The 17,797-nt window shown below is 43.7% G+C and overlaps 1 protein-coding gene across 1 annotated transcript; it reads left to right on the forward strand.

Moving 5' to 3' along the window:
- Nucleotides 1–58: 58 nt before the first annotated feature.
- NEMP2 (nuclear envelope integral membrane protein 2) lies at nucleotides 59–17,170 on the forward strand. Its single transcript, XM_090045236.1, has 9 exons — nucleotides 59–499; nucleotides 4,314–4,429; nucleotides 6,075–6,303; nucleotides 6,483–6,555; nucleotides 7,855–7,948; nucleotides 8,638–8,752; nucleotides 9,657–9,882; nucleotides 13,699–13,875; nucleotides 15,696–17,170. The coding sequence occupies exons 1-9, from the start codon at nucleotides 412–414 to the stop codon at nucleotides 15,841–15,843; spliced, it is 1,266 nt and encodes a 421-aa protein (XP_089901362.1). The 5' UTR covers nucleotides 59–411; the 3' UTR covers nucleotides 15,844–17,170.
- Nucleotides 17,171–17,797: the final 627 nt, after the last annotated feature.

The raw sequence follows: 17,797 nt of genomic DNA on the forward strand, positions 1-17,797 counted from the left end.
CTCCCCGCCCCCACAACAGCGGGGGCGGTGACGGTGACGTACGCGGTCACGTGACGGGGCAACAGCTGCTTCTCGGCGCCCGCCCCCGCCCCAAGGGGGGGGCACATCCGGGACTTCCTGGTCCGAGCAGCTGCTGCGCCCCCCGCCCCTGCGCGGCCAGAGACTGGGGCAGGGACCCGGCAGAGCTTCCCTCCCCACTCTCATCCAGCCTGTGCCGGGGTGTCCCAAGCGGGGGCGCTCAGCCCCGCCAGCCATAGCCAATCGATCGCCCATTCTCGACCCTACCCACGCCTGCGCTTGCGCCTGCGCGCCAGCTCTGGGGGTGGCCCAGGCCAGTCAGTGCTGCTCGGCTCGGGCCCGGATTTGTCGGGTCTGGTGCTGCGCGCCCGCTTCAAACCGTCGCCGCGGCCCATGCGTTGGGCGGGCTCGGTGCTGCGGCGCCTGCCGCTGCTGCTTCTGTCCCTACCCCTGTCCCTGCCCCTCGTGGCAGCGCCCGCAGGTAACGCTGGGGGCTGTCCCCCGCAGCGTCCCCGGGGTGAGCGCGCGGCTGGGCCCTGTCCTTCCCCGGGGAAGTATCTCCTGGGAAGCTCTAGTTACTGCATTTTCTGAGAACTCGTACACTGAAAACAATGGTGCCAAGAAGTCGTCTTATTTACTTGTCATTGCTCGTAACTCCCCAGTGAGGAGCGGGACCCGGCAGCTGGTTTCCGAGCGAGGAGCCCGAGGGCTTCTCCTGCCTCTGTTTCCATCTTCCGGAGAGCTGCGGGCTCATCCCATGCTCCGCCCGAAACATTCACGTCCCTCTCAAAAACCTCCCTCCTGCCTAGGAAGTGCAGTCAGTAGGCCACTTGCTCAGCCCCTTTTGGGACATGGCTCTGGCTCCCGAGAGACTTCGGGTAGTGACAGGTTGGATCCACATTGGGTTCTCACAGGGCAACCCACGGCCCTTGTTTTGCACTGGTAGTGATTGATAGTGGTGGCCAGCGTTGGGGAGGTGAGGAAATGGGGTTCATTCTCCTCCTCAACTTTGGCATGGCATGCAAAGGATACTAGCTTTTTCTTGGTTTTTATGGATCCTGCAGAATACCGATCCAGCCTCTTATTGTGCCAGAGGCAGGCTTTGCAGAGAAATCCTCCACTTGCACTTTTATCAATTAAAAGGAGGAAAAAAACCCTGTCAAAATAGTTTTAGAGAGATCCTCTGCTAGACAATTTTGTATAGAATGATGCTTTCTGTTGCTTAATGCGGAGTTTACACACAAATACAAGGGGGAAACTGATCTATCAAGGGAAAGTGAACATGTCTTTAAACAACATGCTGGTAAATACAAGAACTATACAAAGCAAAAAAATGTTTCCCCCTCATCTTTCAGTTATAATAGATAAAACATTTGCAGATAGCATTTTTTCTTGCCCATTGCAGGGGGTTGGACTTGATGATCTGCTTAGGTTCCTCAACCCTACCAACTATGAGATAAAAGGGTTACTTTTAAGATGACAGTGTCTTTTCAGTGGAGGTATACTGATGCATCAGTCCGATATCAGATTGGCACAGATATAAAGAAAATTGTGTATATTGGAAATTGGCCTGATGTAGCTTATCATTTGGCCGATAAATGGCCTGTGCATGCGTGCAGCTGCAGGGCAGCACATAGGCAGAGAGGAGCAGAGCTGGCAGCATGGAGAGCTGCATGCAGCTGGTAAGTCTAGTGTCTCCCCCCTCCCCTCCCACCACAGATTTACCAGCTGTACGCAGCTGTATTGGAAATCAGATCAGTGTTGGGCGATATGGGTCCTTAAAAATTGGCTATCAGTATTGGCCCCAAACATATCTTTCAGTGCATCCCTACTTTTAAGCTCTCATTTTAGTCTGGTTCAAGATAGCTGAGGGAAGTGTACACCTCTTAGCTTAAAAGGACAATGAAAACAGGCTGTTCTGAGTCATGGTTTCTAGTCATGAGGCATTACTAGTTTGTCATCTGCTTGCATTGGAGGTCCCTGGTGTTGGGGCTGCCTTTGAACCCTTCAGCTGATCATAAGTCTAGCAGGTCTGTGGTCGCTTGTTTCCATAGACAGATGGTTCCTTCCCTAAGAACTTGTTACTTTGCAGGAAAGATAAATTATGTGCAGAGTGTTCAGACTGAGGTACAGCCCTGCTCAGAGAATGGCATCTCCTTGCCTTACTCTTTGTTTTTATGTGGGTGCCCACCCATTAACTCAGAGCTGTCCAACTGGTGGCTCCTGGGCTCTTACCCAGCCCCTACTCCCCCACCCCATCACTACAGCTGCAACAGCAGCCAGAGCCTTTGTGCTCCTCCTCTGGCTGCCACTTCCTGCCCTTGCCCCAAGGGATGAGGCAACATTATGCAGCCTATAGAGCCCAGGGTGATACGTAGTATATGGGCAGCTAGTGACCATTGCCACCAAATCGTAAACTTTCATATATTTCATAGACATTTGGGCTGGAAGGGACCCTGAAGGATCATCGAGTCCAGCCCCCTGCCCCAGGGCCAGAAAATAATCGGGGAACATAGGATCCCAGTAAGATAAGCATCCAAATTTGTCTTGAAAGTGTTCAAAGTGGGTGCTTGAACCACCTCCAGCAGTAGTCTATTCCAAAACTTGGGGGCTTGGACAGTGAAGAAGTTCTTTCTTATGTCCAGCCTGAATTGGTTGTGGCGGAGTTTGTGACTGTTCGATCTTGTCATCCCTTGGGGCGCTTTGGTCAACAGACATTCCCCCAGATCCTGATGAGCATCCCAATAAACTTATACGTGGCCACCAGATCACCCCTGAGCCTGCGCTTTTCCAGGCTGAAGAGCCCCATGGCTCTCAGCCTCTCATCATAAGGTCTGTTTTCCTGACCTCTGATCATGTGTGTGGCTCTCCTCTGCACCCTCTCAAGCTTCTCCACATCCTTTTTGAATTGTGGAGCCCAAAACTGGATGCAGTACTCCAGCTGCGGCTTCACCAAGGCCGAGTACTACTCATTGTCACTTCAGGTGTTGATCTCTCTCTGTGGAGGAGCAGTTAGTTAGCAAGAAAGAGGCAATGCATAGGGAAGGCATGTACCTCCCCTTCTGCAGACAGTCCCCACTCGCCGCTGCCGACATCCGCTGGCTTCTGCAGATGGTCCCTGCTTGCCACTGACTACAAATGGTGCCCCAAGTCTCGGGAGGTACTAGTTCATGAAAGAGCTTGTCATCCAATATTTTGTCATCCAGATGTCAAGCTATTTGTGCTATTGCTTTGATGAGAGTGATGATAAGCATCTGCATGGGGATTGCTACTTAGACCATAGGCTATATTTATCTCTGGCCTGAAGATGTTCAGCTTCCATAAGCTTCAGTATGGGTGAGACTTAACTGGTCAGAAACCTTTCTGCACAGGAAAGCTGCTTTAGTTTAACCTAAGTGATTTAGTTAAATCAGGGCTGTCCAACTAATGGACCCTAAGGATTTAACATTGCAGCTCCCAGGCTCTCATTCAGCAGCCACTGCCCCTAGTACAGACTACAGTACATATTCTAGTTTCTGCTTCCTGCCTCTGCTCCTGGAGGTGGGCTGAGCAGTTAGGAAGGTGCTGCACATGCAACAGGGCAGAGTGGGGCTGTTTGTGCCCCATTTTTCAGGCACATTTCTATTCTGAGGAATGCATCTAATCCTGAAAGTGGTATGGAGTCTAAAAACTTCAGTGTAATAAGACAGTGGGAGTGACTGATTAGCAGTCCAGGTGACAGTGAAAATTTGTCTAAAGACACCTAATTGCCCTCACTACAAAGTATTACCACTAAATTTATGTTACTGTTCAGAATATATGGGAAAAACAATGACAGTAAATTATCTGAGAGAGTATAATTTTTTTAATACACTGTTTAAAAATTACAGAATTATGGCGTTTCGCTACTGGGAATGGTTTGTGGCATTATGGCTACAACTTCTGCCTTCACCAGCAGTGTTGTACATTAGAAGGCTTGAATCTGTAAGCCTGTTTACCTCTTTAGACTTGTGCAGTCAAATTTACTTTTGGGATAAGCACAGATTTCAATGGAAGTGCACCCATTTAGCCAGCAGTGAATTTGGCCCACATTTTATATCAAAATAGTAGCAGCCTTCCCCCCACCCAGATTTTCAAAAGTGACTTAGAAGCCAAAGTCTCAAATGGAAATTACTTTAGAAAACTGTACATAGTGTAATGTGTTAGGCTTCATGCAAATTGCCTTTGGTTCCTAGAATATTAAATACTAGTTTAAGTGGAAACAATGCATTATTATACTTTGCCATAGACTCAGTTTAACACTATTTTTCCTCTAGATGAAAACTGTATCTATTTGAAGGAAACAGAAATGCTCCACAAAGTAAATTCACACTGTTACTGTTACGTGCAAAATAGAAGAATGGATTTCAAATATATCTGGTCAGCAATTCAGGTAAGATTCCACTTTCTTGATTGTGCTTCAGATGTATAATACATTTCATATTGGATTTTTTTCCAGTAAAGAATATGATCTAGATACTGTATTACAGGTGCCAAGGCTTACATAGGTGATATAATCATCTTACAGTGGTGTATGACTCTCACATTTGGCATGGGTGATTTGATTATTTGAGGTTTCTTACTTGCTTTATTGCGGAGACTGAAACAACTCCTCAAACCTTGGGCATACTGTATATTAGATGGTGACTATTTTAATAGTAGTGCAAGAAGGTTGGTGCGCTAACTCCCCATGGAGCCCCTCAGCCAGTCTTCTTAATACAAACAATAATCTGTGCCCCAAACAAGCAGGTAGGTAAAGCAAAACTTTACATTTCTCGAGGCAGCAAGGAAGGCTCCTGTAGTTTGGCCCCTTCTTAATAACAAGCTCTTTTGGATTCAGTGCTGCCTCCTGACCATGAACTGTTCTTTCCCAGCTTGAGCTCCTTGCTGTTTCTACCCTTAGGGTTTTAACTTTTGGCTAATCATGCACACCTTGGCTCCTACCCCCTGGCTGCCTCCCTTAACGGGCCCGGCTGCCCTGTTACAGGTAGGAAAAAGATCAAGGCTACATAATATCATCTGTGTAACTGGAGTAGTCAGGGGGCAACTTAAAAAATGTATATGTTGAGATCTGAGCTGCAAAGCACAAGAAAGACATCTCAAATTCCATTGAAAACAGTGGTAACTTTGGGCACATATTTTTTTCCCTGTGAGGTCATTTGAGGATCCACTCTCTGTCTCTACTTCTTCAGACTGTCCTTTACTTCTTCAGAGAGGTGGGCTCCCTGTATGGGGGCAACAAACTATTTCATTTCACCTCTGTTGGGGGAATGGGACTTCCTTCTCCAGGTACATGGAACACACGTTTATTTTTAGATATGAATACGTGGAGGCCCTGATAGTATCTTTCAGCAACCGGGAGAAAATATTCTGGGGATAAATGCTGAAATGGGGGTGGCTAAGATTTCCCACAGCAAAGTGCTAGCCATACATACTTCTTGTGGCCATATTTGTCATTAAAGGTGCCCAGACTTAGTAGCTCACAATCTAAACATCAAGAAGATTTTCCATGCAAGAAGGTGGACAAGATTTCTTACAGATCAGCCCTTGAAGAAAAGAGGGCTGGTATTTTTATTTCTGCTTCTTTCTCCCTTTCTTCTCTGTTCTGATGGCTTTTATTTTCCTTCTCGGTCTCCTCTAATATTCATATAACATTATTATCCACAAAAAGCTACAGGAGTAGTCAGTTCAACCTGCTGTAGCCCATTTGGAAAGTGAGTATGATTTTCTGGCATAAATTGTGGGTAGATAGATGTCAGTGATGAGTTAACAATACGTATCATGAAGACTTGAACCTTTGGTTGGATCCTTACACTGACAGAGACCATTTAACCTCATTGAGCTCTTGGTAATGTCAACTCTAAAGACCAGACTGAGGAGGACTAAACAACTGATTTAAGGGGCTGACAGTTGCCTTACTATTCTATAGTCCCATACTCTGTTATTTCTCCCTGCCTTATGTATGAATAACATGTGTGTCTTTCAAAACAGACATATGGTTCTGAGTTCCTAGTGTGCATGTTTTGCATTTTTTGCAGGTGAAAATTAACAGCACAGAAATGTTCGAGTTTGTGCCTATTTCAGAGGAAAGCAATTGTCAAAATTCAGAAAATGTTTTTGCATTTGCCAAGTGTGTTGTTCAGAGCTTCTGGCAATCAGAGACATTTAAAGAAACCAACATAAACATAATTCAGTATGGAGAAAAAATGTGTTTCAGAATTCAGCCTCTCAAGAACACATCCTATGCTGTGAGTGTAGAACGAAATAGTAAGTAGAGTGATACTTTTCATTTATCCTATGAGTGGACCAGATCATAATGTCAGTGCCATCTGAATCCTACATTCTGAGTAGCAAGTTATTCAAAGAGAACAGACTTTTCTGGTAATATTTACACAATTAAAAGTCCTTGGATAAATTAGCCTAAATATCTAACTTTTGTTTTGCAGTGGTGGATAAGAAGCTTTTCCTTTTGTTTGTAGCAGGTGTTTTCCTGTTCTATTTTGCGAACACCTTGAGTAGGTGAGTATTAGTTTCCTTATCTTGGTATTATTAGGGTAGCTGCATCCTGGGTTAGTTGCTATCCATCAGCAGACAAAGATCATAAACATTTTTTTAATTAAATGAGAAAATTGTCAATTTACAATCTATAATAGCAGTGGTTCTTTGTGGCCCTATTATACCTATCTACAGCAGGGCCATTGTAGGGAAATGCTGTGGCTTAAGGATTTGTCACCTACACGGTTATTTCTGGACATGGCTTCTAGCACATGGGGGAAGACACAGGACTGTACCTCAGATACTCCTTACAAAGATGTCAGCACAAACATCATCCTCCCCTGCTGTAGACCAGAAAAGTTGACTGAATGCCTGGGTTTGTTGCATTAAGGAAGATTACAAAAGTCTCATTCCATGGTGCAGAAGGAGGAACTGTTTGTGAGGTTGTTGAGGGCTCTGCTCTCTGCTGTCACCTTTATGCTACCCTATGCACGTGGGTGCACCTCAGAGACAGTCTAGTGCATGGGCTTTGTAAAACATGTAAGGGAAGATGTCTGAAGTTATTTTGTCTCCTGGTACAGTGCTTGTCATCATAAAATCAGTTAATTTTTTATTCATCTTACTTTGATGCACTGTGCCACTTTTACAATTTTAACATTTATTGATGATCTTCCAGTCACTGTTGGGTTAAATTTTGCCTAGACTTCAGATTTTGTAATAAGCCTATACAATCTAAAAGCATTAGGTGCTTTTTCTAAGGTTGATGCAATTAGATCAAAATTGTTTTGCACTCCAAAAATTACAACAGAGTGGACAAGGAAATTAAGTGAATAGAAACATAATAAATAAGAATAAAGCTGGGGAGGTTTCTTTTGGGCTCAAGATCGTGAGAAATGCAATAAGTAAATATTGGGAGTAATAAAATGTCAATGAAGTTATTTCTGATTCTCATGGCTGATGGGCTTTTTTGTTTAACTCGGGCTAAAATCTTAGCTGCACTTGTTTATTCTCAACGGGGGGAAGGCTGGGTTCTATACAACCATCCCAATTCTCCATATTTCAACTGTCTGGGACCTCAAATGGCCCTTAGAGCAATACTAATTAATCCTTCTATGCCAATCCAAGCTGTACCCTTTCCCATCTCCATTCTATTCTGAGATGATGACAGGGAGCTGCCTGTGCCACCCAGAAAGCTTCCTTGCTATGGGAATCACTCCACAAGAGCTATTCCCAGTAGAATCATCACCTCTAGTCTAGGATTCTGATTAATCTCTGAAATAAAATTAGTATTGTATTTACAAATCAAGATGCTTCCCCTAACAGAAGCGCTGTGTTTTATTACTCGGCTGGAGCGGTACTGGGTATCCTTGCTACGCTAGTCTTTCTCCTGTTAACATTGAAAAGATTTATTCCAAAGGTAAGTGTGTCATTTGGAGAACAATAAAGCATCTGAAAAATCTAGGGCCAGATTCTGCTCCTGTACTAGTTTTATAATAGAGGAACTCTACTTATTGGGGAGGGAGGGAATGTTGCATCCATGTAAAACCAAGATAAATGAGAGCCGAATCGCACACAATTGACCCCAAAGGCCAAAGCCAACAGATAAATAGTGAATGTTTATTCTGAAACCTGAGTATTTTTAGCATATAATAGCTAAACTTATTTATGAGACTACTTATCAGTCAATATGAAAGTATAACTTTTCCTCTGTAAAAGTAAATTTACCTCATCACTGCACTTATGCATTCCAGATGCTCTGGCTTCCACATATCTGTCTCTCATATGATAAGGCTATTACTTACTAACATACTGAGTTAGGATGCAACATGACAGCACCGCCAAATGGTGATCCATTTCAGGAAGTTGACAAAAGCAATTTAACCTGTCTTGGCTGGAGACTTCAGAGTGCCATGCAGTGGGTAGGAGGAACGATTGAATGTGCGAGTCAGATAGTGATCCTTTTGAGGAGGAGAACTGTGTCTTCTTGTATGTTTGCAAGGTCTAAAGCTCATTTTGACCCCAGTACTGATTGAGATATTTGATTGCTGTGATCATATAAGTAGTAACTAACTGGCTAATTTGTGTACCACATTCTTTCACTCTTAGCACAGCACCTTTTGGATTTTAATGAGTGGATGCTGGATGTCCTCTCTCTATTTTATTTACTATTTGCAAGAGGGAATGAAGTGGCTGTGGTCTGAATATAGAATCTACCTACTAGGTAAGAGAACTGCATAGCAGACAGATTAATAGTTATAAGAAACATAAAACATTGAAAACAATTGATATTTTCAGCTCCCTGTCATCAATTTTGTTTTTTAATCATGAATATGTGTAGGTGGATGCTGCAGGCTCCTAATCCATTCAAATAAGCTTTTATTCATATTAGATCCTTATATAAAGAATTTGATGTATTAGCATTAGGAAGAGAGCAGATTTTGCCCATATTTTTTCTTCAGTCATTTCCAAGTTCACACCCACTATGAAAGCACAGGGTGGTTATGGTGACAGACAGTAGCTGTAATTTCCCCTCTGGTGGGAGCTCTGGGGTAGGAGGTGTACAGACTGGAAAGGGAATGTTGTGGCCAAAAGGGCTGGAGAGCTCACTGATTCATCATATCCCCTACCAATGCTCACATGCAGCCTTTTGTAGCAGTTCAAGGCAATACACCAATCACTGCATCCACTTTTTTCCTATAGTTTACGTATCAGGCCTATAGAGCAGCTGTTGGCAGCCTTTTAAGGCTGTAGGCCAAACTGAACCAGTTAGGGGCAGAGGGGGCACTAGGACTCAGCTACTGCTGCCACTTTCTCCCCCTGTGGTTGCACAAGTAGAGCACCTACAGCTAGTGTTTTTTTCCCACATCAGCATGGGAAAGCAACGGCTGCTGAAGCCCCCTGCTGGTGAATGTCCCCAAAGCCCTATGCCTGTGGGCCAGATTTGGCCTGCAGACTAGGTTGCTGCCCCCTGTTGCTGAGCATTCCCAAGTATCCAGCAGGTGGCAGGGGGTATCCAGCAGGTACAGCAGGCCAGGCTAGGTAGCAGCCATGATCTTTGTTAACCTACCCTTAAAGTTAACCTTGTGTTAACTTTCTGTCCTCTGACACTTTTTCTGCTTTCACAGGATACTTTTTTACTGTTGGCTTTATCAGCTTTGCTGTTTGCTACAAGCATGGACCACTCACAAATGAGCGAAGCATAACCCTGTTGACATGGACGTTACAAATGATAGCCTTCCTCTTGATTTATTTTAGTGTCACTATCCCTGAGGTTGCATATGCAATAATAGTGGTCATCCTCTGCTCCAAAGGCCTGCATTATCCTGTTGGTGTGATCTGTTATGTGGGCAGGTTGGTATGTATTTTATGTACATGCAAGGCATGTATCACGTTAATATTTAAAAGGATAATAATAATAAAAAAAAAACACACATACTAAGGTTCTTAGTTACTAATACAAATCATATTCCTTACTTAATGAAAAAAGTGACAGAGCAGAGGCTGAAAATCCTCAGACATAAGAATTAAATAATGATTGAGGCAGGTGTTTCACGCAAAGGTCCTTCTATGGAGAACTATGACTATATCTTTAAGTACAAATGTAATACCTTCTCTGTAGCACATGGTAACCAGTAGCTGTCACATCTCCTTGACATTGAAAACATCATGGCATTTTGAGGTGTAACAGAACTTGCACTTTTAGCAAGAGTTCTTTGCAGATGCCTTTAGGGTAGAGCAGTTAGCCTAAGAAACACTGACAGTGTTCTAGGTCAGTTGGTCAGCACTATCAAAAGGAAAGTCCAGGTGTTGAATATCTGGCTCCACTGAAATCAACAGGAGTTTTGATATTGGTTTCAGTTTAGCCAGGGTCTTCAATTCTGCTCTTACTGGGCCTCAGAACAAAAATAAGCGCAGTATGGGCAGACTTCCATGTTTATATGGAGCCCCATTTATATACCCAGGCTCTGTGCTGGAGCTGGAATCCACCCTCATGGAGGCCTTAATTGATAATCCTAAGGCCTTTCTGCATCACAAAATGTCAGCAAGCTGTGGTTTTCATCCCTAAAAGCAGCCCCAACTTTTTATACTGCCTATTATCTCCAGTAAGAGAGCATTCTAGCTAAGGCAGTATGCAGTACTCTTGGTCCCTTAACTTTGCAATGTACACCTTCTACAAAACAGCGGTGAACCAAGGAACCAACAGATGGGGCAGAGGCTGAAATGGCCATTACACCGAAACAAAGCCACAGGTTTTCCAAACAAATACAGGTTGCATAGCATCTGTTGCTTACAGGCTTAGTTTTCTCTGAAGTCATTAGGACTTACCCCAATTTAAGCAAAAGCTGTATTTAGCCAAAGATACCCAGCCTGCAGCCAGAGATAGCTTGAGGATTTTTGTAAGGTGACTCCCATATTTAGACTGCAATTTTGGTAACTGACTGCTACTGCCGAGCCAAGAGCATGGAGATCACGTTAAAATAACATTAAGGGTCTGTATATACCAGTGGTTCTCTACCTTGGTAAACACAAGACACTCCTCAGAAAATGCAAGCTCTTCATTTTCATTTGTTTTTTTTTACTATAACAGATCAAGTCTTCTTTTGCAAAAAGCTCAGAAAGATCAAAACAGGTCAGAATATATGTAACACTATGGATTCCAGTTTGAAATCCCTGGGTTTATCTGAAGAATCATGGCAACACTCTTGAAACAAACTCAGGCACCCCTGTTGAGAATCACTGGTGTACATTGTTGGTACACTACTTGTGCAGCTGCTGGTGAAAAATAAGCCCTGCCTACCCATCCCACTCTGCATGCTCCAAACTCAGAACTCAGGTGGTGAAGCATGCTGGGATCATCTCCAGCAACTCTCCCAGTGCTGGAAACTAAGGGTTTAAGCGGCCTCACTGGGCTACTTCTGGGTGTGGAGAAAGTTGGCAGGAGTGTTTGAGGGTGGCATGACTGGAGCATCCCAGCTGGTGCATTCTGTCTCCACAGCATAAACATACCTTAAAATCTCATGCAGTTTCTAGTGTATTCTGAAACAACAGCTTCTCATTTTTGGCTGTTTTTAAATTTGCAAAACAACAAACCCAAACCTGAACTGACAAATGATTGCAGAGCAGGGGTATCAAACTTATCAGGCCCTGCAGGCTCAGTGATTGGTACAAGGCCTGTCTGAAAGCCAGATCTGACCCACAGACCAGCCCTGTGCACCATATGGACAGCACCAGAGGCAGTCCAGGGGACACCACTTCCGTCACGTGGGTCTAATCTATGACCCGCAGACAGTACTGTGGGCTGGATGATAGGGCTCTGTAGGCCACATCTTTGACACTACCGTTGTAGAAGCAGCAAAGTGCTGTTGGTATTGTTAATAATCAAATCTGTTACTAAGATTTAAGAGCTTATTCTCTACCTGTGACCTTAATTGAATCAAGATTTAGTCCTGACAAAAAGAACCAAAAAAGAGCTTCAATCCGTTCCCCTTTTCCAGGGAAAAAAGAAGGAATGCAGGTGGCTAGAGCAGATGCTTTTATATAAAGTTCAGTCTTATGGCATCCAGCCCTGGCTTATCTTACCTCCAAAGCCATCACAACATTAAAAAGTAGAAGGCAGTTGGGAGAAAGCAAAAGTGCAGTATATTTTCTAGTAGATTTTTAAATGTATTATACATTGCCATGCAGCATCTAAAATAGCACAGCAGATGATAAACATTCTGGTCTCTGACTACTCAAATATTGTCTCAAAATTGCACAATCAAAATAAGTTATCAAGTAAGCAATGCAGCAATTCCTAGTAGATCTGGAAAGCATTATTTACCTGGAAGGTTCCCTAAAGTTTAACATCTTCATCAATGATGTGGACATTGGTGTCAGAGGCAGACTGGCCAAGTTCGCCGATGACACCAAATTCTGGGGTAAAGCATCCACACCTGAGGATAGGAGGGTGATCCAGGGGGATCCGGACAAACTCATGAAATGGGCAGATGAGAACCTGATGGTGTTCAACACCGAAAAATGCAAGGTTCTCCACCTTGAGAGGAAAAACCTGCACCATGCTTATAGGCTTGGTAGTGCTACTCTGGTTAGCACTACAGATGAAAGGGACTTGGGGGTCATAGTTGACCACAAAATGAACATGAGCCTTCAATATGATGCTGCAGCTAGTAAAGCGAACAAAACACTGGCTTGCATCCATAGATGCTTCTCAAGCAGATCCCGGGACGTCATTTTTCCACTGTACTCGGCCTTGGTGAGGCCGCAGCTGGAGTACTGCATCCAGTTTTGGGCTCCACAGTTCAAAAAGGATGTGGAGAAGCTTGAGAGGGTGCAGAGGAGAGCCACACGCATGATCAGAGGTCAGGAGAACAGACATTATGATGAGAGGCTGAGAGCAATGGGGCTAAATGGGAAAAGTACAGGCTCGGTTGATCTGGTGGCCACGTATAAGTTTATCGGGGCGCTCATCAGGATCTGGGGGAACGTCTGTTCACCAGAGCCCCCCAAGGGATGACAAGATCGAACAGTCACAAACTCCACTGTGACCGGTTCAGGCTGGACATAAGAAAGAAGTTCACTGTCTGAGCTCCCAAGGTTTGGAACAGACTGCCACCGGAGGCAGTTCAAGTACCCACTTTGAACGCCTTCAAGACAAATTTGGATGCTTATCTTGCTGGGATCCTATGATCCCTGCTGACTTCCTGCCCCTGGGGCAGGGGGCTGGACTGAATAATCCTCTGGGGTCCCTTCCAGCCCAAAAGTCTATGAAATCTATGGAAAGTATGCATGCCTATTTTGAGTGTTCAAACTGCTAGATCAGCAGCTGTCTAGTTAGTGGACTTGACCTGTGTGCACACACATGCAGCCATGCACATACAACATACTTCATCCAAAGCTCGCTTCTTCTTAATTCCATATTTTTAGATCAGGCCCAGAGGTGGCAGGCAGACATGTTGGGCCATGGGAATGAAAATCAGAATCAATATCCTGTACTTTTGAACTATACATTTATCTTGACTTCATAAGAATGAGGGAAAATAATGTTTTAGTGGTGGATGCCAGAAAGAGAATTAAAGATTTGGGAGGGGGTGGAGGGAAGTAATGCATTTGTAATATATGAGCAATACTCATGACAAGCTTGGAAGTATTGACTGTATTCTTTTGTAGGAAAATCAAGAATCTTTTAAAATCAAAGAAGTCAGTGTTTCTGTATCTTACTGAAGAAGAATATGGAGACCAAGGGGAAACAGAGACCACGAAAGCCTTGGAGGAGCTACGCGTGCTCTGCAGGGATCCAGATTTCCCATCCTGGCTAGCAGTGTCCAAGCTCCACTCCCCTCATAAGTAGGAAAGCATCTCATCTTTCTTATAATTAAATGCAATTTATGGGTACTGTCATATGAATGATTCAAATACTTCTGACAGCATTTTAATGTATAAGCATGATCTTCAAAACCTTTGGAAACATTGACTTCCTGTATACAAATAGTTGTTTAATTCCTAGAACTTGCAGGCACTTCTAACTTTATGCTGCCTCAGTGCCCTGCAGACATTACATCAACATTAATGTAATGTAGATGCCTGCATTATAGCCCCACTGTTTTGCAGAATACCAGCATTGCTTCAGTTCTGTGCCTGATGCAGCACCACACAAAAGCTTGCAAAGGGATTCTTGTAGCTGTCTCACCAGGGCCTATAATAAAATTCTTGGGTGTGGGCCTTGGGGACCTTACTTGCTATACCTGGGGTTTGAAGTGTCAGTCAGTTTCAGCTTTGGAGCATTGTGGAGGTAGCATCCTCTGCTCCTGGGGAGCAAAATAAATGAAGTAGCTGTACCTGGAACAGCTTAGCAGAGACACCTATGACAAGTAAAGGTGGACTGTAAAGAGAATGGGGCTGGCAGCCAAAGATTGAGGGCGATAAGATTCATTAGAACTGCAGCCTGCAAAACCAAAATAAGAATATTTTTAATATTAGAAGCAGGTTCTGTGCATTACCCAGCCACCTGGAGTGCCCTTCCTAACTTTAAGAGGCACCATCTACTTAGAATAATCAGTTAACACCAAATTAAAACTAGTTTGAGAAATGCCTACCTTTGACACTTCCCCAAACCAGCTTTATACATCCGTTTTCTGGCTTTTCAAAAAATCTGATTCGCCCAGTGTTGCTGAGACACCCCACCATAAAGGGAAAAGAATGAGGCTGTATCCAAATACTGCCAGCTGCCCAAAGTAAATGAGTTGAAAAATATACCAATTCACATCTCATCTGTGTCTCTATGAAGCCCTCTTCATATCTTAGTTAAGACTTAGAAAGAGCCTTGGAAAGTAGACAGGGAAACTGAACCCAGAGTAGGGCATGGGACATAAGCTCTCAAAAGCTACAGTGACAGTGTGGGAAACAAGTCAGATGTTCCTCACTCAGTCAGTCACAAAGCCCCACTCCCACTCGGAAAACAAATTATCGGAGGCAAGGAAGGAAAACAGTTAAGTCAAGTGACAAATGCTTTGTGCTAACTGTTGCCTTTTGCTGTTTGTCCTTTGTCATGGAGATTTCCTACCTCAGACTTAAGTGCAACATCCCTCATGCTGGACTCCTGCTGTAAGTATCATCAAAACATACAGGTTCCTGCAGGCAGGGATGAGGTTTAGACTTTGTTCTCTGCACTCACAGGTACTTTGTTTGCTTCCTGCCTGACAGCAACTCTTTAAATCTGCCAGGTTTGCAAACTTTGTTCTGGGATCTCCCCACGTGTCACCTGCAGAATTGAAGACACATGATGAACAGTATGGCCTTGGGGGGTCTTTCTTGGAACAGCAACTCTTCAATACCAGGACAGAGTCAGAGCAGGACCACTCAGCTACTCCCACTGAGGAGGAGGAGGATGAAATTCAGGAGCAAAACAGAAGTGAAAATGTTGCATTTTCCTACAATGATGAATTATTTTGAACCACTTGGAAAATCTCCTGCAAGAGAGGATAATTAAATTCAAGGGGATCTAGACTGAGTGCTTGCTCCTGGGAAGCTCTGCTTCTTACTGAACAGTAGGGGGCAACCAAGATTCTTTGACAGTCATTACTGAGGCAGTTACTACACTTATAAGCAAAAGCAATGCTTATGTTTTTGCTATATTGTTAACTTTAGTCCGCATATTCTCCGAACAGGTGCAACACAGGCTGCAGCAATGCAGCCACCTCACCACAGTGCCTTGACTCCCCTGAAGAGATTACCTCTGGAGGAGGCAATCTTTTTGGACCCCAGGTTATCTCAGCATGTGGCCCCTCTGCTGAGAACAGGACAAAGAAGAAATGATTAATAATGTACTTTTACGAAGTACCCTATGTGCTAATGAATTCACTTGAAATCCGTTCTAGATGTATTGATAAAAAATATTTTTTCACATAGTTTTCTGCTAACGAAGCACAAAGATTAAAAGCAAAATTAGGGAGTGACAGCTTCATAAGCCTTTTCTCTCTGTTCTGACCAAAGCCTGATCCCTCCCTGGCTTCATCTGCCCTTCCAAGTAATTTAAAAGCTCTTCCTTTTCAAGACCCCTGCACTTCTTGGCTCCTCCCACCTTCCCTGCTTTCATCACTCCATTTCCTTTCTCTTTTAACCAAGTTACACACCTGAGTCCCATGCCTCTATTTCCTTTCCCAGACACATGCACCCTCTTTCATGAAGCCCAGTAATGCTGAGCACTCTGGCTGACCCAGGTTCTTTCTATAAGAGCTGCAAAGGATAAAAATTACACAGTACTTTTAACTATTCTTTTTTGGTCTTTGTGTTCTTGGCTTCTCCCAGAGTATCTCACTCATAACATGGCATATGCTATTTTAAGTTGCTCTAACAAGGATGGGTGGGGGAGACACTAGAGCCACACAAAGCACTCACAGGTAGTGTTGGTATTGCAGCAGTACACCTGGGTTACAAAGCTCATTTCATGAGTTGGGAGAAACAATGTTCCAAATAGAACAAGCAGAGAGGAAATGCTTGGGGAATCCTCCTGGAGAACCCAGCCCTCCTTATGCTCTAGGTTTACTGCTGGAAGTGTGAGTCTGGCCCCGGCAACAAAGTGAATGTTAGCATTCACACTGCAAAGCAATGGGGTGGGGGTATTTTACCTTCCCCTCCATAGTTGGGGGGGGTCTTTCTCTTCAGACTGTTCTTTACCTCTCACTGTTCAGATACCTGATGCTCTTCCCATTGACTTTTCCATGCTATCTCATGGAAGTGGGACCATCGCTTCAAACCCTTTATTCCAGCATCCCATTTCTCCAGTTTCTAAAAGGTGTTTACCCCAGAACAATTTGCTTTGTATCTGAAGACAAAGACTCAGTGGACTTACTCCAAAGGAAGGTTACCCTGTTTACAGCCACTAGTGAATGTGCTCACAGAGATTTTAAGATACCAGTCTCCATTTGCTGTAAGGATTATGCAGTATTAAGTTCACAACCTCTCTGGTTTATATTTTAAATATGCGTGTGCGTACACACACACCAGCAGCACCTAGTGGGGTACTTGACATTAAAATTTGCCTCAGTAACTAATAATAAATTTTAAAATGTCCAAAATTATTTTCAGTAAAACAGATAGCAATAAATGGAAACCTTAAAATAAAACCTTAAAAAAAAAAAAATCACTAACATTACACAAGCAAGAGCCAGAGCTCACTCAGCCCTGATAAGTCCGTGTTTTCAAGAGGACAGTCCATTTCTATCAGCCAGACCCTACCCCTCTTCAGAGAGTTTTGTCAGAATACCACATACATTGTTGGACCATTTCCTGACCCACCAGGTCATTATTCTTTTCTAAGGCAGTGGTTCAATCTGGTCAAATATTCGAGTTTTTCATCTAGCATCTCAAAACTTGAGAAAAAATGCAGAAGAGCACACACCAACTGCAGATGCTTTCTGAGCCTGACAAAAGATTTTTAAACCCGAATGCTTGCTAAGAAAAATTTTTCCAACTATTTAAGTTGGTCTAATAAAAGATCAGATTCACCCAAAGAACCTTGTCTGCCCATGTGCCAATACCTTTTCACTAACTGCAGAACCATATGCCCTCTGTAGTAGCAGAGGGTTCCAGATAGAAAGCTACATTCAGAGCTGGTGGAAAATGATTCTCCATTAGCCTACTACTTCTCCACTAAGTCTAGGGTTAGTACTACTAAAAATCTGGAAGTTTGTAAGAAGCATAGTTGTACATGTTTTACATGTTCAATTATTCTCTGCACCTCAGGAGAGATAGGAATGGCAGAAGTAGA

Source organism: Crocodylus siamensis, chromosome 4, assembly GCF_052110815.1.
Source record: "Crocodylus siamensis isolate JL-2025a chromosome 4, ASM5211081v1, whole genome shotgun sequence".
In the NCBI taxonomy this organism is placed as follows: Eukaryota; Metazoa; Chordata; order Crocodylia; family Crocodylidae; genus Crocodylus; species Crocodylus siamensis.